The sequence below is a fragment of the Lissotriton vulgaris genome, chromosome 5 (assembly GCF_964263255.1).
Source record: "Lissotriton vulgaris chromosome 5, aLisVul1.2, whole genome shotgun sequence".
NCBI lineage: Eukaryota > Metazoa > Chordata > Amphibia > Caudata > Salamandridae > Lissotriton > Lissotriton vulgaris.
The window spans coordinates 244,223,050-244,248,463 of record NC_141693.1 but is presented as its reverse complement, the minus strand read 5'-3'; the positions used below and the strand labels follow the sequence as shown (position 1 = coordinate 244,248,463).

The following is a 25,414-nucleotide window of genomic DNA, read 5'->3' as shown; positions in this document are numbered from 1 at the left end:
AATCATGCCACGACAACAATAACACCAGTAAGTGAAAGTGGATGTAGTCGACTGATCATGATGAGTCATAGTGAGAGAGAGTCAGTGGGCGCGTGACTGTCTGAGTGACTATTCATTGTTGTTGCTTGTCGGACTCATCGTGACCAGACGTGTGTGTATGTCACTGGACTCGGACCGCCTGCCTGGACCTAGTGTGACATCGAGTAGCACAGCCTGACCGTGTCCCCCCCACCCACGTAAGTAATGACCAATGAATTACCATTGAGTTTATTTGATGACGTTACGTAACGTTAATCTCAATGTTCACCGTCTCGGTAAATTACTAGTAGTTCAAAGAAGGCCTCATGCAGGCTGGCCAGGGTGTGCAGGCCAGGCGTCGTCGAAGACTGCCCTGCACACACCCTGGCCTGCATATTGTCATGCTGTGGTGGGTGGCGGTGCATCGTGCATGGGATAATGGGAGCAGCAATCTTAGGCGGCAGCCGCTGTGCCAGCAAGCAACTACACAGAAGCATTGCTCAGCTGAGGCCTTTTCAGCGAGGCCCCGGGTGTGCCGTGACCCACCTACAAGCAAAAAAATACACTTTTGATCCCCTGCGGCAGCACTAGAGACAGAGAACTCAGGGGATCAAAAGTGTATTTTTTTTGCTTGTAGGTGGGTCACGGCAACTGCGAAACAGCTCTAGTAGCTATAAAAGTTAAACTGGCAGTGGCACAATGTGTATGCTGACTTGTTGCTAAAGCTTAGCTAATTGATTAGGAAGGCGGCTGGGAAGCCACCGCCTGTACGTGAGCAGACACGACGACACAACGTCCCATTCATGGCTGTTTGCTGCACTGGGGTGCATTTATTTCATTTGCTCAGAATCAGTTTAGAATTGATTCAAGACTTCTTTGCGTGCTTTTTTCCCCCCACATGATTGAATTTTTGTTAGTATCTTCTTTTTTTGAATGTCTGTGTTCGATTGCAACTGACAAAGCGTATCATAAGCCAGTTTCTTCTTATAACAGTTAACCAGTGAACCGGATGTGGTTGATTTATTTGCTGCTCCGGTTGAATAACATTACCCCGTGGTGAGGCTTCACACTTGGTGTGACAAATAACGTCTGTTCCTCGTTGTCACTTGCAAATGAGGATTAACATGCAGAGTCAATATTTAAAGCAGCAAATTCTGTATAGTTTGCCATTTTCCATGTCTTTCTCATGATAAATTTCACAGGGTTTGATAACTAGCGTCAGGAAAAAGCAAGCATTTATTAATCGCATAACTTGGAGTTCTGAGCCCTGCACAAAATCCTGTTTGAGCAGACATCGGAATTTAACTTGGAGTCAGGGCCTTCTTTTTATAATATTCAGTGGTTCTTTTGTTGTTTGCAGTTTAAATAAAAAAAGTTGTTGGTTTTGTTGTTTGCAGTTTCAATAAAAACAATCTGTGAGGTTCTCAGCATTGTATCTTGCAGTCTGTTATGAAGCTCTGTGGTTATACTGAATAAGCAGCTACCTATGTTATATGACAGCTCTTTAATAATGTAATACCTGTACTTTCACAATTGCTTTATTAACCTTCCTGCTTTCTCAAATTTGCTTGAAAATGAACCATTTTTCCACGATTTTTTCAAACTTTTCTCGGGGGAAAATACCCCCGAACCCTCCTTAGGGGGTTCGGGCTCGCTCGATACGCACGCTCACTACGGTGCAGTATGATTATCAGTTTCCGGCGCACCACTTTCAAATGTCACCAGCCGCCACTACAGACAGAGGCCACTGGAGACAGTCAGAGAGCAGCCTAGACAGACAGACGGCGGCAGAGAGAGAGAGAGGAGCTAGCAGCAACAGGGAGATGTCAATGAAGACGGTCAGAGAGCAGCCAAGGGGCGGCAGAGAAAGAGAGAGAGGCAGGGAGACGTCACTGGAGACAGCCAGAGCGCAGGCGAGCGGCAGAGAAAGGGAAACAGCAGCAGGGACAGCGAGAGGGATGGAGGATGGCAAGGACAGAGGGCAGAAGAGAAAGAGCGGGAGATGAAGAGACAGAGGAGAGACGACAGGGAGGCCAACAGGGGGAGGAGAACAGAGATAGACCAGAAAGACAGGCGAGAAGTTTGCAGGAAGAGAAAAGTTTCAACGTAACGGGATGCTTTAGCTCAGAGAATTATTTATGCATTTTTTCAATCTGTAGATTTAACATCATTCTATATACCGATATATTTAGTATATGAAAAGCAGAATAGATTCTGGTGTAGTCACTGACGTGGTCTGCATAATTAATCCGAAGCCGAAAGGAAATAGAAGACTACACGTAGGAAGACGCTTTAATCGATGTGCACGAGGAAACATACAAGTAAATAAAGGCTCACGAGAGCGAGGCCAGCAAGTTCGGGAGCGCACTCCTTTGAAGTCTGATGGGGGGGTGCGGGGGAGCGGCTTCCTTTGAAGTCTGATGCCGAGGCTCAGACAAATGGTGGTGTGCGAGCGGCTTCCTTTCAAGTCTGATGCGGGGCAAATGGCTAGCGCGCACCCGGTGCACATGCACTGCCAATAATCCGCATTCCAAAGCCCTATTGGTAGGATTTTCTGGTGCCCCTCTATATCGCTCGCATAGGCAATAGCTAGGCTCGACCTAAATAGGAATGCCTAAATGTACGTGAGAGGACAATTTGGAGATTATTTTCTGCATACACAGAAAATGTTCCATTCACATGATGTGGGATACATCAGTTATCTCATCCTGATTACATAGAAAGCATCAAGCCATAAAACTGACAATACTTATGAGACAGAGAACCCTTTTTCTTTTGGTTTATCCTCTTTATTCTGGCTTCCCATTTTCCACAGCTTAGCTCTTTTTCCTCTGAAGGACTGAGGATACCGTTGGCGGCATCATCTTCATTTTGCAAACCATGCTTGTGGATTTTAAATGACAAAGCCAGGTTCATTGTTAGATGTCACATGTATTTTCTAAAGCTTTTAAGACAACTGTTTTGGAGTGAGCTGTCTTCACATGCATATTTTCAGGTACTGGCAAGTCAACACAGCATCCGGCGAGGTAGAAACACTCTCCATATAAGCACAAGGGTTTTTAAAGGAAGAAAAATACAATTTTAAGAAATTAACAGCATCTAATGTTTATTCCCTAAGACTGAGGTGCTGCATGGCCCCAGCACCACAGGTTTAGGGGAAAAGATAGGTACTTAAAGCCCAGGGATGCAAATAGGGCACAGACATCGTAAAATTTAAATATTTTACAGAGACAGGACACAGCCGGCCTGTGCGCATTTACACATGGAAGTGTTGGACCATGTGGCACATTGAGCCAGACCATGTGGCTTTAATGCTTGTTGTCAGCATGTTTCCATTTCAATCTATGATTCAACATGGTGAAAGTTGGGATTTTCATAGAAATGAAGAAGCTGTCTGAACAATAACAAAAGAGGTAGTGATAGATTAGCATGTAATGTTTCTTTATGAAAATCAGGTCCAGGGTGAAGCCCATGTTTAGGTAGGGAAGAGCAAAGAGGACATTTTTTAGTATGCTGTATGAAAGGAAAAACATTTAATAAGGGATATGGGGTGGCTTACTCTTTCCCCAAGTGCAGGTTGAATTCGGCCAAGAAAATGTGATCATTGTGAAGGTGAGCTGATCTAAGCAATAACTGATGAAACCATCTATAAAGTTATTTTTGCAGCCAGCTGGGTGTCTTAAGGCACTCAACCTCAGTGGTATAGCGGTCAAGACTCATTACTATGTTGAATCACTGGAATTAAAAGTATTTTATTCAGTTACTCAGTCTGCATTTAAAAGACATATAGTAGATTAAGGCAATTATCTTCAATAGGTTTTTCTTTTCTATTGAGGCGGAGGATGTTGAGTCATGGGGCTAACATATTTGTGTAGAGAACCCTAACAGGGTTTTTGAGTGCAGTAGTGTTAAGATCAAAGTCTTGGATGAGGGTAGGCTTGAAGCTCCACTACAGACAGCAAAGCCGCCATTCAGATTTATATATCACAAGGGAGATGGGTCAGTATGTTCAAAGGATGCGATTCTCTGATGTTACATGGGCAGCTGCCCTGTAGACTGAACAGTCTGTGACAAGAGAGTGATTGTAAGAGGCAGATGTAGGGCAGGGTCTGCAGACGTTATGCATTCGGATGAGGATGATCCAGCTTTAGTCTGATGTCCAGCACTTCACTCTGATGAGTGGATATGAGATTCATACTCTGGTACGTATTACACGGTGGCATAATGGATTAAGAGGAGATTAACTGAAGCACACATATAAAATATAACTAAAGGTAGTTGAATACTTCTGCGAGATGGTGTCCTGTGTCGATGACACACACATACTGGCAGGTTATCTGACAGAGTTTAGCTGCATCAAGTGGTGGTGGCTACTGTGAGGGGAATGGGTTTAGTCCTTGGCAGTAGTTTGGATAGGATGATATATATCTCACATTTCTGTGTGCGCCTATAATATTGTTTACTGATTAAGTTTTCTAGGTTGGCTATCAGATTTACTGTTGGGAGAAAAGGGTGGCTGAGCTATTGTTAGATACATTTTGGGGTTTATATGATATGTAGCTTTCCTTCAACATCGGCTGGTGTCCATCACAAGATCACACAAAAGTACAGGTGGGCTATTGATCTTGGAAGACACATTTAGTATGAAACAGCTTAAATATACCCCAATAGGAGATCACTGAATGCAAAGATAACAAGCATTGGCATAGCCAATATGTCTCACTTTTGGGACCTTATAAGCATTTAGTTATGCAACACAATAATCTTGGTGCAATAACATCAACTGTTGCAAGGCTAAAAACGTATAAGGTCCCAAAAGTGAGACCTATTGGCTGTGCCAATGCTGGTTACTCATGGTAACACTGTCTGGGCAACGATTTCACCACTGACGCACAAGTTACTTACCTTCGGTAACAATATATCTGTAAAAAACAGTAGTTAGTATTAGATTCCTTACCTTAGAATATCCCCAGGCGTCAGACTGGATCCGGAAACTTTTGCGTAGCAGTACCCTTGCGCGTCGGTAGGCGTCGTCTGCGGCTCCGCGTCGGTCGTTAGCATCGTTGGCGCTAGGATGACGTCGCCGGAGTACATAGACGCCGCCCTCGCGTGCTGACGTCAGTTCTTATACATAGCTTTTCCGCACCAGAAACGCAGAGCCATGATAAAAACCAACACTAATGCCATGAAACTAGGGCCCTGAAAGGGGATGACCTTAACCCTAGATATCGGTTCGCAGAACGGGGAGGATGGGTGGGGCGGTAAGGAATCTAATACTAACTACTGTTTCTTACAGATATATTGTTACCGAAGGTAAGTAACTTGTGCATCTGAAAGAAACCGGTTAGTATTAGATTCCTTACCTTAGAATCGATACCCCAGCAATACCAACCCCGGTGGTGGGTCTGCGAACCAATGATCACACCAGAAAGTCCTGGAGAACGGAACGGCCAAAGATGCCATCTCTCCAGACTTGGCTGTTCAGGCAGTAGTGTCTTGCAAACGTGTGCAGCGAGGCCCACTTAGCTGCTTGACAGATGTCCTGCAAGAGGACTCCCTGGCCCAGGGCAGTATTAGCCGCCGTGGCCCGAGTGGAATGGGCCCTCAGCCCAACAGGAGGCTCCTTTTTAGCCAAAGAGTAGCATACCTTAATGCACAACATGACCCACCGAGAGATGGTCCGCTTGCGCACCGCCCGACCTTTCTTAGCGCCCACGTAACCAACAAAGAGTTGGTCAACCACCCCGAACTAGCGTGTGCGATCCAAATAGAATGAGATGGCACGTTTTGGGTCCAGATGGTGGAGCCTCTCTTCCTCTTTCGAGGGATGCAGAGGTGGAAAGAAGGTGGGCAAGGTGATGGACTGCCCGATGTGGAAGGCTGTGACTACTTTGGGCAGGAAAGAGGGTTGCGTCCGCAACACAACTTTGTCCGCATGGACAGAAAGGAAGGGATGTTTAGAGGAAAGAACCTGGAGCTCACTCATCCTCCTGGCAGAGGGGATGGCAACCAGGAAAGCAGTCTTCAGAGTAAGGCACGAAGAGGACAGTTATGAAGTGGCTTGAAAGGAGCGCAAATCAGATAGGTCAGAACAAGGTTCAAGTCCCACTGAGGCATCACAAAGGGAAGAGGAGGAAACATGTGTGTGATGCCTTTTAAGAATCTATTTTAAACAGGGGACTTGAAAAGAGAAGGCTGATCAGGAAGCCTTAAGAATGCGGAAATAGCAGAGAGGTAGCCCTTGATAGTGCCCAGAGCAGAGCCCTGCAGAGCAAGAGAGAAGAAAGAGGAGAACCTCTGAAAGAGGGGCAGAAAGGGGATCCACAGCCTTTGCTGTGCACCATGCCACAAATGTGTTCCACCTGCAGGCGTATACAGAGTTTGTGGAGGGACTCCTGGCTGCCAGAATCACATTACAAACTTCAGGAGGCAAGTCAAATGGCCTCAACTGCCGCAGCTCAATCTCCACGCATGTAAGTGGAGACTGGACAGGTTCGGGTGGAGGACCGTGTAGGAAGGTGGATACCGGACTATGGTTGCCCCTAACTTTTTGCCTAGTGTTTAGCTGGTTTTCGACTTAGTTGGCCTGGAATCCTGCTATTCAGGACCCCAGGCTATCTGCTCTCTCTGTAATATGGACTCCATGTACTCTAGGTACATACACAATTGGGAATTGGGTCACCTTGTCAGCCCTTGTAAAAGTGTACCCTAGGTACTCAGGGCATAGGTGTAACCAAGGCCTACCAGGGGCTGCAGCATGTATTATGCCACCCCTGGCTGGCCACTCAAATAGACACAACTGGCTGATCACTCAGCTGGGGCAAGGTCGTGTAATCACCCCTTGCTTAGGTGTAGTATTCTATACCTACCTACATATAGACACATAGTAACCTATAAGTCACTCCTATGTTAAATGTTAAATGTCGTATACTTGTAAAGCGCACAGCTGCCCCAGCAAAGGGGCGTCCCGGCGCTGTATACCGCTGGGGAACCCGTCCTGGCTTTCCCTGTGGGATGGTCCCTACTGGAAATCCCCAAGGTGGAGCCAGGCATCCCCGGCGTTGATGGGGCCGTTGTGGAGATTAGGCAAGCTAATGCCCAGAGTTGCCGAGTGGAACCCCAGGTTAGAGTAGGCACTGAGGCGAGAATTGTCGAGTCCGCTGACCCTGGTCCACGACCCTGCCGCGTCGGGAATTGAACCCTGGTCCCGGGCCGACTTTTGCTGCCAGGTCTGCCGCCTCTAACCAGTGAGCCTTAACAATCCTGAAGGCAGAGTGCTTGGTTATGTGTGAGATGGTGCTCTAGCATGAGCTGAGCCTGTATGCAGCTTTCGGAACCATGCCCTTATAGCTGTTCTATGATATTGCCATACCATATACTCTTAAGTGCATTATAATTAGGGCTCCCGGTTTTATGGTATTTATTTTTTTCACATTTCCGTCTGTATTTATCCATATTTATTTTTTGGTCATTTTATCTGTATTTATCCACATTTATTTTTGACGCAAGGAAAAAACGCTAAAGCTAGTATTTTTCCACATTTATTTAAGTTGGCATGCACACTTGCACTAGGTTGTTATAGCTTGTTAAAGCACATTAACCTCGCAGAATTATATCTCATGGATGCGTCCACATCTCTTCTGGTCCTCTCTCTGTCTCCATGGCACCGCACTTCCTCTGCAGCTGTTTCACTTTTGGAACAACGCTCCCTGAAGCTTTCTCTCCCATTGCACTCCACCCACTGCACCTCTCTCTCCCAAAACACATCATTGCTTGTAACAAATCCAGCATCTGGGGACATTCTAGCCAGCAGATGTCTCTACCAAGTCACCTCATAAATGCAGTTCTCTATCTCAGCCCACATACCAGCAAGCATGCCTCTCACTCCTCCACTTAGCACAACACCGCCTGCAGCTTTCTCCCATACCAGCCCCTCCATCCTCTATCAAGGAGCAAATTACTGTCTCTGAATGACACTCCCCCAATCCTATCACTGCTTTTAGCGTTTGCTCTTGTGTCATATTCACCTTGCACAACTCTCTCCAACTATTTAGCACAACAGTGCATATTTTCCAAGACATATTTTGCAAATTGCTCCCAGTGCACATCACAGTTCCTAAGAATCTCTTGCCTACGGCATATGTAAACCCCTGTGGATTTTTCTCCCTTGGCACATTCCCCCCTTGCGGCTCTAGCTCCCAATCTCTGCGTCAAACGGCGATGCCATAACTTTGCTCTTCCCTGCCTCTAGTTCCTATGTGCCACGTCACTTTGCTTACGTCCCCAGGCCTCCATTTACATGTGATCCTCCTTTCTTATGTTTAAATGCAGTGCCCCTCCCTAGTTACAGTTTAGACTACACCCACGGCCAACTCTTTCAAAAAACGTCCTGCCTTTCATTAATCAACCCACCATTCTCATCGGCCCACTCCGATTTGTGGCAAAATGCTCCCAATTCCAGTTGTGCCCTCAATCCCCCACACGCATTGGCAGCTGGTGACCTTTGAAAGTGGTGTGGCGAAAACTAAACTAAAAATCTGTGCTTAGCATAGTGTGCCCTCCGCCTGGTGTTTTACTGCTTCTGTCATCACATGCAGTTACATAATACAACAAGTAACAAGCCAGGACTATAGGCTTTGTCAATGGTAGTTAGTTGCATAAAATACCTAAGCAACAACTATGGCTTCGTTGCATATTTTGAAAATGCATCAGCTCTGAAATGATTAGGTTATTTATTGTTTTGTAAAGATACGCAAATGAAAAAAAGATTCATATTTCCAATGGTTATTTAAATGCTTGATGTGAATAAAAGTGACAGCAGAGTTTATTTTTTAATTTACGTGTGAAACAACAGCAAAACTACATGCCCCGCAATGCACCAAGCTGGTGTTTTGAAGGGGGAAAAAAACGATGATGAATTCTCGGTCCTAAGAAAGATGAGAGCTGGGAAATGCAAACTAAGCCTAGTGGGGGAAAGGGCAGACATCCTTTGCAGTCCAGATACATGTGAGTCTCTCACTGTTAATCGGCTCCTATAACACTCTTCACGAGCCTGCTATGTGCGTCATTTACCAAAACAATGCCAGCAGCAGCAGTTAGATGGGTCTAAGATCCTTCAGACAGGAAATATGTCCTGTCAACACTACGCGAAAATGTTCCCAGCCTAGAAGGTGGTGGGATTAAGGTGGCGTGTCCTGTGGTGTTTTCACACCTCTTAACCCCTCCCCTGCTGATGATGGAACCGCTCAGTCATCAGCTGCGGTGGCGCTGTGCTGACGACGGAGCGGTTCCGTCATGGCCCGCCCGACGCTTCTGCGCGGCACGAATTCCGCGCCTGCGCTGAGCGTTCTATTGAGCGGGCGGGGCCATGACGGAACAGCTCCGTCATAAGCACAGCGCAACCAACGCTGGTGACGGAGCGGTTCCCTCACCAGCATGCGCCTGCCGCATTTCCGCCCCGCCCCCTTAGCACTGCGGCGGAATAGCCGCCGCAGTGAAGGGGTTAATGGACATCGGCTGCTTGCACTGCTACAACAATTGGATTGTGTGAACTACTGTGTGAGGGGTGCTGGAGTGTCTCTGCAGACACAGTGCTGCCAGTTCCCCCGTCTCTGGAGCAGTTTCAGGGCAGCAGTTTCCCATTTATTTTGGCTGCCACTCTGTTCATCACCACCCCCTTTTCTGAATCTTTTTTGGCCACTATAGGTGTTGCAGGGTATACTCAGACATGAGTCCCTTTCTCACTGCACCATCAGGATTCAAGCAAGCCGGGCGGAAGAAGGCTGAAATGCCAGAAACCGGTCCCCGGTAGCTTGTCTCCTTTCTGGTGAAGAATTGGCTTGGTAGTTTAGTCTGCCCTGTTCCCATGATGCACAGGGCCAGGGACAGACTGATTTGCATATAGCCAGGTTCTGAGCTGGGATGGTGCAGTGAGATAAATAACGGTGATGGATCAAGCCCTGATCTTTGGACTGGGTAAGAGTGGTCTGCTTAATTCAGACACTCTGTTCATCACCACCCCCTTTTCTGAATCGTTTTTGGCCACTATAGGTGTGGCAGGGTATACTCAGACATGAGTCCCTTTCTCACTGCACCATCAGGATTCAAGCAAGCCGGGCCGAAGAAGGCTGAAATGCCAGAAACCGGTCCCTGTAGCTTGTCTCCTTTCTGGTGAAGAATTGGCTTGGTAGTTTAGTCTGCCCTGTTCCCATGATGCACTGGGCCAGGGACAGACTGATTTGCATATAGCCAGGTTCTGAGCTGGGATGGTGCAGTGAGATAAATAACGGTGATGGATCAAGCCCTGATCTTTGGACTGGGTAAGAGTGGTCTGCTTAATTCAGACACTCTGTTCATCACCACCCCCTTTTCTGAATCGACTGTGCACCTCTGACTCGATTTTACAGCGCACAGAGGCAGGAGGAGCATTGGTTTTATTAGTATTTTCCCGTTTTTATATATAAATACAGACAAAAACCAAAAAGCTTTCTGTCTGTATTTATATGTAAAAATCCGTTTAAACAGAAAACCGGGAGCCTTAATTATAATCCTCGCGGTTAATGCTAACTTTGGTTTGGCTTTATCAAAACATGTCGTGTAAGGTGTCATACACTTTGGAATACTACCCCCTCGCCAATTCTGGCGACGGGGGTAGCATTCCACCCTTCTAGAGGGAGAAGACATGTTAGTTCTGACTATCCCGGTTTAAGTTAACCAGAGCCCCAGCATCACAAAATGGATGCTGCTGCCACAGACACAAGTCTGAACTCCTACTGCTGCGAGTCCTTCTAGTCACGGAGGTTTGGACAATAGGTTTCCTGCTTGGGGAGGTGCGAGCACCACCCCAGACAGGAGGATGTGTATTGGGACAGGGAGGGCTGAATATAATCAGGCACTGCCTGGAGCACTCTAGGTGCTCCATGCATACCCTAGTTCAAACCGGTTGCTGGGGCACTCCAGCCCCAGCTCTGGCGCAAAACTGCTCAAAGGAAAGGGGGTGTAACCACCCCCCTTTATGGTCCCCCCCATAGGAGGGACTTAGTGACCAAACCAGCCCCCTTTAGTTGTATAAAGGTAGGAGCTGACCCAGGAGACATTAGATTAATCCTGGAATCGACTCAAGACGAAACTCTGGACCCTTCGACATTCACTGAAGACTGAAGAATCTCCCTTGTGGCCAAGGAGTTACCACCCTGTGCAACCAGGCACCATCCAGCAACTCGACGGCTTGCTTTGTCCCCGTTCCCGCCGTAACCCAAGCACAGAGCATGACAAGACCTTGACCCCCGGATCCCTCTGACCCCACTGCACGACTCCAGCACAGCTGAGCTCCGTGGAAGGCGTAGGACCCGTGGAAGCAGGTAACTTGGAAAGTCTGCAACTTGCTAACAGCGCAGCTCCTGAGGCCTCCTCGAAGCTGTGCCCTGGGGACTGAGACACCCCAACACCGAGCTCCACCTGCACCGAAGACAAGCCCTCCACACTCCACGAGATCTGCGTGGGGCCCTTCTGCTTGTGTTCTGCTCGACGCGTTGTCCGGTTACTGGCCCGTTGGCTAGTAGCCCTCTGACGACGATCCTTTTGAGAATCCACCACTGGTCTGGTTGCTCCAGACTGGCACTTACTTCCATGCTAAGGTGAAGTACCTCAGACCCTCCTGGTTTGCCCCAGAAGCTCTTTGTGTATCCTGCGTGGGTTGCCTTTGCGAAGGCTTGTTGGCTCCAATCTTGAAGCCGACCCCTCCATCTGCGAGAACCTTCGTGGCACAGCTCCTCTCCAGCACCTAGTCGTCCTCGACGCCTCCTGGTCCGTGTGGCTGCAACGACAAGCTTCACCCCAGCACCTGATTGCTCCTCGACGACGTCTGGTTCCTTCCTGGTTCCACCCGGTCACTGGCTAGTGACCTAGACTCTGTCCCCTCTGCTTTCAGGTCTTCTTCAACTCTGATCCACCCGGACATCTTCTTCCTGGTCGCCTGTAGCATCTTTCTTCACAGGCTCCATAGACTTCAAAGGCGAAACCCGACACATCTTCACGCCTATGTACCCGCTTCCTGTGGGTGAGGTAACGCGAGTACTTCGGTGCTCCTGTAGGGATTGACTATCCTAGTGTCCAGTTTTACTAGTTGTAACTTCCTAGTTAGACCGGAAGTGTCCTAAATCTTCATTTACTTACCTTTTACGTTCCTATTGACTTTCCACGTGCCGCCTGTGTGCCTCCTACTCCTAACCTAAGGGTCAGATAGTGTAGCCCCAGCGATTCCCTAGGCCCTAGGCCTTCTTTCCCGAGTCGTGGTTCTTATACCACTTACTTAGTATATGGTTTTACGCGCCCCTAGGGCCTAACTGTAAATTGTGCTATTTAAAGTATTTCTAAGTGGAACTTGTTATGTGCTTTTGCCTCTGATCTCAAAGAGTTCAGAGGAGTGTGTTAGTAAATAAATACATATATATTTTATATATATCCTGTGTGGTGCCCTTTCATTTGATGTTCAAGGGGTTACATATGGTAAAACAGCTGGCTTTACACGCCCTCAAGAGTCTTTTAGCCTAAGACTGTTCTGTCCACGCCACCTCTAGGATAGCTGGTCTATAAGGTTGTCTTTACAACCATCACCATGAGGGTTGTTTGGACTGGTGCATGGTGTTCACTAGGAAAGTGAACATATACCAGGCCAACTTCTCACAGACCGTCCCCTGCTGCTGCGACAGTAGGTCCTCCTGAAGAGGCAGACTAATCGGGGGATCGAAAGACATGCTGAGTAGCTCGGGATACCAGTATCTTCATGCCCAGTCCGGAGCACTTCTTCAGCACTCTGGGCAGAAGTGGTATAGGCGGAAAGGCATACAACAGACTACAGCTCCACTCGCGACGAAAAGCGTCCCTGAGCGAGTGGCGCCTTGAAAATTCCAACGCGCAGAACTGATAAAAAAAATTGTAAATTGATACTTGTATAGCGCACTACTCACCCCCAAGGGTCTCAAGGCGCTAGTACGAACACCGCTGTGGAACCCGTCCTGGCTTTCCCTGTGAGGCGTCCACTCCTGGGCACCCCCAGGTTGAAGGCCAGGCATCCTTAGCGGTTTGGGGGCCGTTGTGGAGATTAAGCAAGCTATTGCCCAGAGTTGCAGAGTGGGACTCTATGATTGGAATAGGCACCGAGGCGAGAATTATCAGGTCCGTGAAATTTTGAACCCAAGACCCGCCGAGGCGGGGAATTGAACCCTGGTCCCGGGCTCTAACCATAGAGCCACACTTCTCCACTGATGACATTGCGCATTCTCTTCGGTGGCGAATAGATCTAACCAAGGCTCTCCCCACTGCAGAAAGAGGCCTTGCACCACGTCCGAGTTCAGACGCCTTTCGTGATCCATTATGCACCTTCGGCTGAGCTCGTCCGCCCTGGCGTTCAGAGAACCTGCCAGGTGTTGAACCACCAGGGTCACGCCCTGATGTTCCAGCCACTGCCAGAGGCGCAGAGCCTCCTGGCAGAAGGTTCACGACCCCACCCGCCCTGTTTGTTGCAGTACCACATGGAGGTTGTGTTGTCCGTGAACACCTGCACTACACTCCCCCGGACAGAGGGGAGGAATGCCTTCAGTGCTAGACGAATCACCCGCAGCTCCAGAAGGTTGATATGGAGCCGGGACTCCGCCGGAGACCAGAGGCCTCTTATCTCCGCCTCTCCTATGTGGCCTCCCCAGCCCTGGAGGGACGCATCCAACACAACTACGTGCTCCGGTTAGGGAAAGGAGAGGGATCTGCCTCTGACCCAATCGCGGTCCGTGAGCCACCACTGCAGCTGTCTCGCAGTGCCCTCCGAGATCATGACATGGTTGGACAGGTTGCCCTGATGCTGGGCCCACTGAAACCTCAGGTCCCACTGCAGAGCCCGCATCTGCCACCTGGCGTGATGCACCAGAAGGATGCAGGAGGCCATCAGCTCCAGAAGCCGCAGCGTCAACCTGACCGAGACCCGGGATAAAGGCTGAAAGATTGGAATCAGAGCCTGAATATCCCGGACCCGCTGTTCGGGAGGATAACCCCGAAACTGCGCCGAGTCGAGGACCGCTCCGAGGAAGAGGAGCTTCTGAGAGGGGCAGAGGTGTGACTTCGGCACATTGATGGAAAACCCCAGCTGGTGCAGGAGGTCCACCGTTGTCTGGAGGTGGTTGACGACTATCTGGGGCAAGCCCGCCTTCAACAACCAGTGGTCGAGGTAGGGGAAGACTGAAACCCCTAACCTGCGCAGATGAGCTGCGACCACCGGCATCACTTTCGTGAACACCCATGGGGCGCTGGTAAGGCCGAAGGGGTGCACGGTAAACTGAAAGTGTTTGTGGCCACCGTGAACCGCAGGTAGCGCCGGTGGGCCGGCAGGACAGGGATGTGGAAATAAGCTTGGCCAAGAGGGCCGTAACTTCCTCTTGCAGAAGTTGCAAATGATACCCTGACACGCGGTGGTATTGCGGTGGCATGGCTGGAGGGGTCGTCTCGAAGGGGAGGGAGTAGCCCCTTCGGATGATTTGCAGCACCGACATGTCCGACGTGACAGTGCGCCAGTGGAAGTGGTGATGGCAAACCCTGTCCCCCACTGGCGTCACATGGGCCTGAAAGCACGGACTAGGAGGGTTTTGAGGCGGATGCTGCAGGGGAAGGTGTGGACTGGCCTCGCCGTTGTCCCCGACCACCGCCACGGCGGTTTCCACGGCCGCCACCGCACTGTGTATTAGTCTGCGGTGCGTGGCTGGCAGCACGTGTGGGAGCGCCCCTTCCTTGGCCACGAAAGGAGTGAAAGGCACCCGTTTGCTAGCGTGGGGCCGAGAGGCCCAAGGACTTGGCCGTAGTCCTGGAGTCCTTAAAACGCTCAAGCGCATGGTCTGCCTTCTCGCCAAAGAGGCGACGGCCATCAAAGGGCATGTCCAGAAGGGTGGCCTGGACATCAGCCGAAAAGTTGGCGGTGCTCAGCTAGGCGTGGCGTCGAACTGCCACCGTCGTTGCCATCGCTCTGCCCAGTGAGTCCATGGTATCTAGCCCACACCGGATGGAATAGCGTGCCGCATCTCAACCCTCCGCAAGGGATTGGGCGAGTTTAGTCCGGGCCTCCTCCGGACATTGTGGCAGCACGTCCGCGACCGTGTCCCACAGAGTTTGGCTGTAGCAGCCCAAGAGGCATGCGGTATTGACAGACCGCGATCCCAAACTCAGGGACGAGAACACCTTCATACCGTATTGTTCGTACCTCTTGGATTCCCAATCGGGGGGAGCCGTCGGGAATGCGGTCTGGGAAGTAGGGGCCTGGATAACCAGGCTCTCGGGGGTGGGGTGGGTGGACAAGAAGCAAGAGTTGCCCGGAGCCGGGCGATAGCGTCTGGCCCATTCCTATCTACAGGCCTACCTGTAGCGGGCTTTGACCAATTGCCCAAAAGAACGTCACACAAGGCCTCATTAAACGGCAGAAGAGGCTCAGCCGAGCTTGCCTGCGGTTTAAGGACCTCAGTGAGGAGGTTAGTCCTCACGGCCGCGACGGGGAGCTCCAGGCCCAATGCCTTGGCCTCCCGCGTCCACACTACACTGTAGGCATCCCCCTCCTCCGTAGCCACAGATGGAGGGGTCTGTCTGGCGAAGTGTCCAGTCCACTGGCATCCCCAAGCTCACATGTCCAGTCCTGCTGAGACTGGCACTCCTGTGCCAGAGGGTCAACAGACCCCTCCCAATCTCACTCGTCACCCATCACCTGAAATTCAGGTTCAAAGGATGGGGCCGGTTCATGGAAATAAAAGTCTCCATACGACGTCGAGAGCGGCACCCAGCGGCGCCGCTCCGGCGACAGAACCGAATCGAGGGCAGGATCGGGGACACTCTAGGGGCCGGCATCGGTGAGGTTGTGAGGTCGACCGGCGACGACCCGGATCCGGAAGCGGATCCAGTGGGGGCCTGAGGCGCCGGGTCCGAAGTCGCCGGTGGCGACGGGGCCGAAGCACCAGACCCGCTAGGCCCCCCAGCCGGGACCGCTGGGCCCGAAGGCGACACGGACCCCAGCGGAGGAGGGAGGGACCTCATGGCCATGAGGTACCGCTCGACCTCCTCAGGCGTCGCATCGTGCCCAGGGACCGAAAGGTGTGGGGCAGGTTGCGGCGCCCACGACTCCGTCGGAGCCGCGTGGGTGGTGTCACCCGAACCCCTGCCGCGTCGCTTGATCGTCGGGGTGGGTCGGAAGAGCGATGATGCCTTTCCGACCTCTCATGCTTCTTACCTGAGGATCTTGATCCCGAAGACCGATGCCGACTCTCGGAGCTACGAGGGCTCCGACCAAGCGACTGGGACCTTAAACGGCGCGGGCCGACTGCCGGATCTCAAGTCGGTTGCGGGACCGCTCCCGCCTAGCCTTAGACGTCAGGCCCGGCAGTCGGAGCAGGTTCGGTCGTCGTGGTCGAGGCCTAGACACTGAAGGCACCGGCGATGGGGGTCGGTAACCGACATCATTCGGTTGCACTTGGAGCAGGGTTTGAGCCCGGGCATCCCTACCGGCACCGTAGGAGTCGAACGACTCGAAAAAAAACAGATCAAAAGATCAAAAAAGTTAAATCAAAAAGTGACTACGGGGTAGAGCTTTTCCGGATCTGCGCTAGCTGGCGCGGAAAAAAGAAGAACTGATGTCAGCGCGCGAGGGCGGCGTCTAAGTACTCCGGCGACGTCATTTCGGCGCTAACGACGAGGACGACGGAGCCGCGGACGACGCCTACCGACGCGCATGGATATTGCTACGCAAAAGTTTCCGGATCCAGTCTGACGACTGGGGATATTCTAAGGTAAGGAATCTATCACTAACGTGTCTCTTTCAGGTAAGGAGTTACAATAAGTGTAAAAGGTGTACATCACTATGACTTCATACGGACAGCACACCGACTCCGGTATGAGTGTGTAAAACAACTAGGGGTACAAATTATGTTGAGCAGCAAAAATCATTTAGATACACAAACATAGTCGGTGCCAAATCAACCTCAGCAGGAATGTGGTAGCAGAATTAGGCTCAAAATCTCTTTATTACAGACTAGCAGCCAGCCAGACGTTGTCCGGGTATGAATTGCTGCCGGCCAGTAGTATATTGATTTGTAGGATTTCGTTTTGATAGCATTTCTTATCTGTGGCAGGCCTGTGAAACGCTCCGATTCACAGTGCACTGCTGATGCACTTAAGAGTGCTCGTTCAGTAGTGTGTGAACTCCAGTTTCCCTACTTTATTTTTCCTTGCAATATTATATAGTGCGAACTCGACAACATGGCATGAGCACAATTTACATTATAGAAGAACACATTCATTTGTGGTAGGCACGGGGAGACAAAGCGATTTGCCTGGAATCACAGGATGTTGGAGCTGATCCCGAGATTCGAACGTAGCTCCCCAGCTCTAAAGTTCGCAATTCTAGAACTTGTGGCAGGAGGTGTGTCTAAAAGTGTATGTCGGTGCTGGCCATCAATGAGAGAGACCTGTGCATTTTTCAAATGGGTGGTCAAAAAATATGAGTATGTTGCTATAGATGTGGGCTGCCGTGCCACCAATGTACTTACCGGGAGAGGGTAAACACCCATTATTCCGCAACTTTCTTTCCGCATACCATCACTCGGCATACTTTCATTACGAAAGTACCATGACTCCGCAATGCCATTATAACGCATGGCATTACATTTTATATGCTTTTACCACGCATCCATTTACAACGAAATTCGTTGTAAATGCATGAATGGTAAAAGCATGTTTTTTTTGTTTGGATAAGGTAGTATGGGTATAGGGGTATATGTTTTGGGGTACTGAGGTATATGTTTTGGGGTGTTTGGGTATTTTAATGGTTCAGATATAGTTTTGGGCTATGGTGTACAGGGGTAGTTTCAGGGTTTAGTGATAGGTATGGGTTTTGGGGTACAGGGTTATTTTTAGGGTTCAGGGCTGGGTTTGGGGTATAGGGGTATTTTTAGCGTTCAGGGGTAGGTTTGGGTTTTGGGATACAGGGGTATTTTAAGGGTTTAGGGCTGGGTTTGGGGGTACAAGGGTATTTTTAGGGTTCAGGGGTAGGTTTGGGTTTTGGGGTACAGGGGTATTGTAAGGGTTCAGGGCTAGGTTTGGGTTTTGGGGTACAGGGGCATTTTAGGGTTCAAGGGTAGATTTGGGTTTTGGGGTACAGTGGTATTTTTAGGGTTCAGGGCTAGGTTTGGGTTTTGGGGTACAGGGGTATATTTAGGGTTCAGGGGTAGGTTTGGGTTTTGAGGTACAGGGGTATTTATAGGGTTCAGGGCTAGGTTTGGGTTTTGGGGTACAGTGGTATTTTTAGGGTTTAGGGATAGGTTTGGGTTTTGGGGTACAGGGTATATTTATAGGGTTAAGATGGGTTGTTTAAGGGTGTTGGGGTATTTTAAGGAGTAAGGGTGGGTTATGATTATGGGGTGCAAGGGTATTTAAAGGGAGCAGGGTGGGATTAGCACACAATATGAGACATGGCATGAAGGGCGGAACGTACCACACGCCCCCAGTGCTTGTCACGCCCCAGCACACGCCCACAGCACAACGCAGACACACCCACAAGGGACTATTTTGCTGGCACGGTTCTTTTACCTTTTAAATGTATATGATGGGCGTCTGCATAGCCTATGTCCTTCTGCTGCAACTGCCCTTTCCAACGCTGTATTGGGTGTTGTGATTGGAGCTGTGGTTCCTGAGATTACCCGCCTCAAAGGTTTCGGCTCTCTCTTTATTATATTAGTATGGATGTGGATATGGATATGGATAGAAATGTAATAAGATGTCAGAGTAGGTGCAAAAGTAGAAAATCACATATGGTTGAAGGCATGATGAGGTACACTACTACCATACCTCTCATCGTGAGTGGGGTCAATATTTAGGAGCACAAGAAGTGGCGCAAATCACATTTACTGGTTAAAATCACCCTAAGCTCAAAGTAAGCAGCATTGTGCTAACAACCTTAGAAGTATGTTCACATTCAGTAGCATATACACCCTTGGGTTAACATCAACAGATATGTGGAAATACTTCAAGGAATGCAAATCATATTTAGGACTAAAACACATTTAGGTGCAAAATCACATTTGGTGCAACATCTATAGAAGTTTGGCAGAGCGTTTAGGTGCAAAAAAAATTTAGGAGCAAGTTTCACATTGCAGGTGCATTAACATGTATGTTCAAAAGTCACATTAAAGGGGCAAAAATCAACATTTGCCCAAAGTTAACAGCCCTGTGGTACATTCAGGTGCAAAACTACATTAAGATGCAAATGCTTCCTTGTTGCTACATTAACAGAAGCATGAAGCACTCAATGCAAAAATAACATTTAGGTGCAAAACAAATCTTAGGTGAAATATCACCATTGATGCAACATCAGGAGTATGTAGACATGTATAAATGCAAAATCACAGAGGGGAAAAAGTAACCTTGGAGCAAATTCAAGAGGAATGCGGAGACACATTTAGGTGCAAAGATTCACATCTGTTTACAAAAAACACATAGATGTAAAGGCTAGCACACAGAGAAAATGTGGGGTATGATTAAACTTACTTGCCTGCGCAATAATGTACAATATAACATTCAGGTGCAAAATCTCTCCCTACTGCAACAGCAGTAGGAGTGTGGAAACACATTTGGGAGTACAAATGTGCTATATTTCAGGGACTGATGCCTTCACTTCATGGTTAATTGTAGTGCAACAAGCACAACTTTTTACTCGGACATATCCTCTCTACCCTAATCAAAGATGCGAATGATACTTTTTGCAAGCAATGTCATAAAGGGGCAGAACTCAAAGGCCTTCTCGGTGTATGTTTTTGGTGCTGGCGACACAAGCTAAAGCACAAAACAATTCATCCTTAGCCAGACCTAGAAAGGATGAGGCTGATAATCTCATTTAACTTTATGAAATAGGGATTTAGAAGACCAGAAAGTATAAATAGAATTACACAAACATTGTGATGGAAGAGATGGGTGGTAGGACATGATCTGAGATTGGCCGTTACCTGACTAAACAGATCTTTGGTTGGAGGAAACCGGGTAAAAGCGGAGTGTGTTGTATCACAAATAAACAGTAACATAAAATAACTAACTGTATTACAGAGGCTTTAAGTGGGATGTTGGGGCTGCATCTGCAATCATCCACCACCTAAAACACCACAATCATCATGCTTAATTAAGCCTTGCCGCTCGACTGTTGGAAGAATTCCCTTACCGTCCAGCATAACATTTTCATTTATTGTTAGTCTTTGCACGTTGTCAAGTACACTTTCAGACCCATTTTTCTTTTCTTCTCCTTCCATCTTTCGCATTTCATAAAGTGTACGTCCTTTAATAGATTCAGACCTCTGCGTTTGTTCAGTCTGCTTCTTTTTTGAGGCAGTAGTTGTGCTCTGACTTACTGAATTTAGGGAAGGTTTCAAAGGAACTGGCAAACGAGATTTTTTATAACTCTGAAATGTATAAAAGAAATCATTATGACGACTTGGGTTACTCAGTACTTTTGTGACTCGTAATCAAACTCACAAATCCTTCATATTTAAAGAGGAACACATCAACTATGCCTTTCTTTACTGAAAACATGATTTTGTGTTGTTTTAAAGCTAGACCATAACATTTGGGTGATACTGTCCTATTTTTCACTGCTTTAATGACATGCAGTGGTATAATAATCCATATTAGAGATACCGGTTTAGTATGGGAAATACTTAGCTATTATAGTATAATCCACAACTCATTCACAAAAAGTTAAACACTTTTACATTCTCATTCCAGTCTGTTCCCATTATAAGCTGTATCAGCAGAGAACTGCTACAATCATCCTTCCCTTTTAGAGCTAGAATTAGCTTTTTAGCAAAGAAAAAGGCGACTGTTTATAAACATTTGACATTCTTAACTATATAAATTAAGTATCAAGCCTAGCATTGTAGTTTGCTCACTAAACACTAGCTGGTGAAATCCAAAGTTTTGTTTGAATTTTAAACAGAGTTTTTATCTTATTTCAACGCCTAACTATAAGGTCAATGAAACCTATTTTTTCCAGTGAATTTTTTATTTTTTTTAAACATAAGCTAAGTTCATGTTAATAACTTTGGCCCAGTTTGAGGAATATTCACAAAACTTTCCAGAACAAATGTTTATCCACCTTTGCTTCTTCGTGGAAAGGTTTGGGGTGACCAGCCAAGCAGGGGCAAAGAAAAAGTGGGGAGTGGTCCCAAAACAGGGTTCCCCATGCAAATTGCCATAGGAATTTTAGGAAGTTATACAGAAAAGATGGCTTCTGCAGAATTCCACCAAATTTGGCAGAATGCTAGACATTTACTGAGGAAGTGCCTCTTTTGACATGGCTAGCCCCCCACTTTTTGCCTGGAAAATTATGCGGTTTCAATTGACAGTGAACAGGGACTCTGCCAACCAGGTCACCTGTGCCAGAGCTCCTTCCATAAAACTGTATCACGATTGGCAAACTTAGACCCCCCCCTGTAAGCCCCTAGTAAATGGTAACCCTGGAAAATAGAGCATTGGGATGGAAGAGGGTCCCCTAGGGGCCACTCATCAGGGCCATGCAACCGGCACTGTAGCCTGCATGCTTTGGTCCAGACAAGAACAACAAAGTTGACATGGCACAGTGCCTGTGTGCCATGTCAAAGCAGCACTACCTAGGTATGTTTAAGTCATCCCTCTAGAAGTCCTTACAAGTCCTAAGGCAAGGTGCACCATATCTCAGGTGAGGGGAAATCTGCATGAGCCTAAATGCCCCTACAATATTTAAGTATATTCTTCATATTGGAAGTGCCAGGGAAGCCATAGAGAGTACATGGGCTGGAAACACGATAACTTGAGCACCATGATGGCTTCACTGAAACCACAAGTGTTTGGTACCAAACAACTCCTCTTAATAAGCCAACATTGATGCTAGGGTTGGAAGTATTAAAACATGTACCCAGAGGGCACCTCAGTGGTGCCCCCTGAAAACATACCAACCCTGGCTTTTGGCAGCCTGGCACCCCAGACTAGTTTCTGGACCCCTGAGTCGGAAGCCCTTTCTCTCTGAGACCAGAAACAAACCTCCTGGGCAGAGGAGTCACACCTCCTCCCCCGGGCAGGCAGAGAGCTCGAGAGGGAACCTTCAAAGGCCTTTCTGCCTTTGTAATGCAGCAAAGCTGTAAAGCAGCAGATTGCAGCCCCCTCCAGTTCAAACCACAACTTTTGGAGGCAGTACAGACAGGAAAACGAAGTGAGAATAAGAGGTGTGCCCCCCATCGCCAACTCCACCTCTCAGGTGCTGGAGGAGAAGTTAAGCACATTTTTCAGTGCCCACCATCTTGAAGATGGTGGAATTTATCCAATCAGGGCTAGGACTATACGCCCCTCTCCCACAGGAAGGTGGCATAATAGAGGATGTAGACACCCCAGGTAAAGATCTTATTGGTCCTTACCAGTCACTCCCCTGTAACGCCTGTAAATCTAGTATTTAGGTGACACCCCTAGACCCTGAAATCAGATTCCTGACGACCTACAAGACCTGAGACCGAAGAGCCACAAAGCAAGGAAAAAGGACCAGTGACTGACTTGGCACCAGCCCTGCCGGCCTGCCTGCTGCCTCAACCTCAAAATCACATACTGGAGCCACCTCTGCACCCGATGCCCACAGCCCGAGTCCAAGTAGCCCAACGGTCATGTAAAGGTTCTCCAGTGATTCTGAGCGAGAGTCCATCATGGGTTGACATCAACGCCTGTAGCCTCTGTGCGACAACACCCCGCAACCTGCCTGAGTAGCCTTTCCCAATGCAAAAGGACACCCCTGCACCCAAAGTCCCTGGGCCTTGGAGAGCTTGACCAACGGTGTCCCTATGTCCCCTATAATCAAAACTTACCTGAGCAGCTGTGGGTTTTCTTCTTCCAGCCTCCTGGCTACAGCCTGCAGCCTTTCTTCAAAACCGATCTCCACCATTAATTTGCATTAGGCACCCAAGTCTGTGTTGGCACTCTGCTTCTGAGGGTGTAAGTTTGGTGCAGCATTGGCCCCCCTTGCTTAACTTAACCTCTGGAGATTGAACCCTGACACTGCTTTTGTTACCCGTGAACAGTGCATCTTCTATCACCCCCAGTCTCTATTGGTTAACATAAGGAACTCGACTCCGAATGGGGCCTCTGCACCCGGCCGCCCCTGTGCTGCTGGTGGTGCAGTCTTGTTGCTAACTTGGGTCTTGCCTGGTGTTGACCACAGAACCTGAAGACTGGATTTGTAAGTCATGTACTTACCTTCAAAACTGTATTTTTCTTTTCCTCCCATAGGTAAATATTGCTGAAATGAAAAATTGCACTAAGTGTCCACTTTTTAAAGTGAAGAGTATGTTTACTGAAAATTGTCCTTACAGTTGAACATACCTCTTGGTCTTAAAATAAATCTAGAAAGAAGTATATATTTTTTTTAATTGGTGTCTATCTCCTTTGTGAGTAAAGTGTCATTTATTGGTTACTGTGAGTATAACAAATGCCTTACACTCTTCTGTTTTAGGTCTACGGCTGCTCGACCACAATACAACAAATAGAGCACTTTGGGTTTACAAAGGGCCCTGTACATCTCTGGGGAAATTTCTGAACTCTGTAACCAATATTACCAATTACTGGTATATCACATAAAGAACGCACTTCCTACATTCACTCAGACAAAATAAGCTTAAAAATATAGTGATATCTGGATAGTTGGTCCTGCGGAAGCAGGGATACTCCCACAGTACCGCAAATATAAAAAACAGAGCACTGTGATTGGCCGAGAGGGCTTTTTTTCTGTCAGCCCACTCAGTACAGTCTAACAGAATCTAGCAATCTGGTTGGCTGGCCGCAAAATCATAAGAATTGATGCAGCTGTAATTTTAGGGCTTGGGGACTCGGTCCCTTATCCTGAATTTTGATAAGAAAATAAGAGATAAAGGGGCACTGTAGGAGTACCCTGACCAACTGGAAATCTTTGAATGGGAGAGGGGGCAATATATATATATTTGTTATGCTGCACATCCTGCGGCGGGATGCAGCAAGGCCACTTGGGAGGTCCCGTGGGAGTACCGTGCAACTGTGAGGCATGCACTTTCCTGTGGTACCTTGTAATGACGCTTGTGCCGCGGCACTGAGGAAGTACCTCAGAGAAAAAAATGAAATATTGGGTAGGTGTGCAACCGTGGGCGATTGGGCATATGAGCAAGATCAAAGGACCTACGTGACTGGTTGCTCACAGGAGACTGGGAGCAGGGCCTGGCTGCAGACCAGGATCTCTTGCCAACCCCATGCCATGTACCGCCAAAGGAGGTGGGCAGTTGGGTGTTGACTGCCTGTGGGAGTTGGGTGCAGGACCTAGACACAGGCCAGGTTCTTAGCCCAATCCCCTTACTTTGCATGACCAAAAGTTATGGTAAGTGATGGAGATTGTTGAATATGATTTAAAAACCCTAGAAATTCATGGAAAAACAAAGGTTAAAGTGAAGATATGGCTAGGTTTGGTTATATTATCTTTCTGTACTTTAAAAAAAATTGAGAAAAACAAAGGTTAAAATTACCTTATATTTCGACCCTGTAACAATACAAAACTATGGTTTTAAAACCAAACATCACACTGAAAATCATGAGTACTAGTTTACTGAGCAAACTAGAACTTGCCATGCACAGCTTATGACATAACATATTACATCTCTCATGACATGTTAAATAACATTGATGACAACACTGATGATATCCTAATCGACTTCACTGATGACATTATTGATAACATCAAAGAATAATTGTGACACCATCATATAGGGTTTTGGCCTCGAAATAATTCAACACACTACAAGTGTGGACATTTTTATTCATCTTAAAGGTATTAGCCACTCAAATACTCTGCAGGACTAGAAATTATAAGTGAAGATGTTTATAGGTATACATTTGACACAGTAAAGACACTTATTTGAATGCCTAACGGACTACACCAGTGAGAGACAAACCACCTCTATGTGGGAGACCCCTATATTTTACATTACCCAACAATCACCAATGTCTCAAAATCTTTAGTGAAGTTCTGGAAATAAACATCCACATTTTATAAATGACCTTGCAACATAGAATTTGTCAACAGCACTCCATTAGAACTATTTATTAAGGGGAAGTGTTGACACATCCACTGGTGGATTGTCTATTGTGAACAGACGGTTTGCTCTTTGTTACCAATTTCTTTTTAAACCGGCTTTAGCTTCACGCCTCAACCTACCGTCTGCCAAATTTGGTGTTATTCCAGTCAGGCATTTTTTCTGTACTGCTTCCCAAAATGTCCTATGGGAAGTAATATGAGAAATGGTACCCTGCCCCTTTTTCTTGGCCTCCTCTTGATGGATCGGTGTGAAAC

At 47.9% G+C, this 25,414-nt stretch overlaps 1 protein-coding gene across 1 annotated transcript in view; it reads right to left on the bottom strand.

Moving 5' to 3' along the window:
• The window catches only part of LOC147710591 (CDK5 regulatory subunit-associated protein 2-like), an 883,251-nt gene that overhangs the window by 382,445 nt on the left and 475,392 nt on the right, over positions 1 to 25,414 (bottom strand). Inside the window, exon 23 of the mRNA XM_086921269.1 lies at positions 20,249 to 20,486. Within this exon, the coding sequence (XP_086777395.1) occupies positions 20,249 to 20,486 (238 nt within the window). The remainder of the gene's footprint in view (positions 1 to 20,248; positions 20,487 to 25,414) is intronic.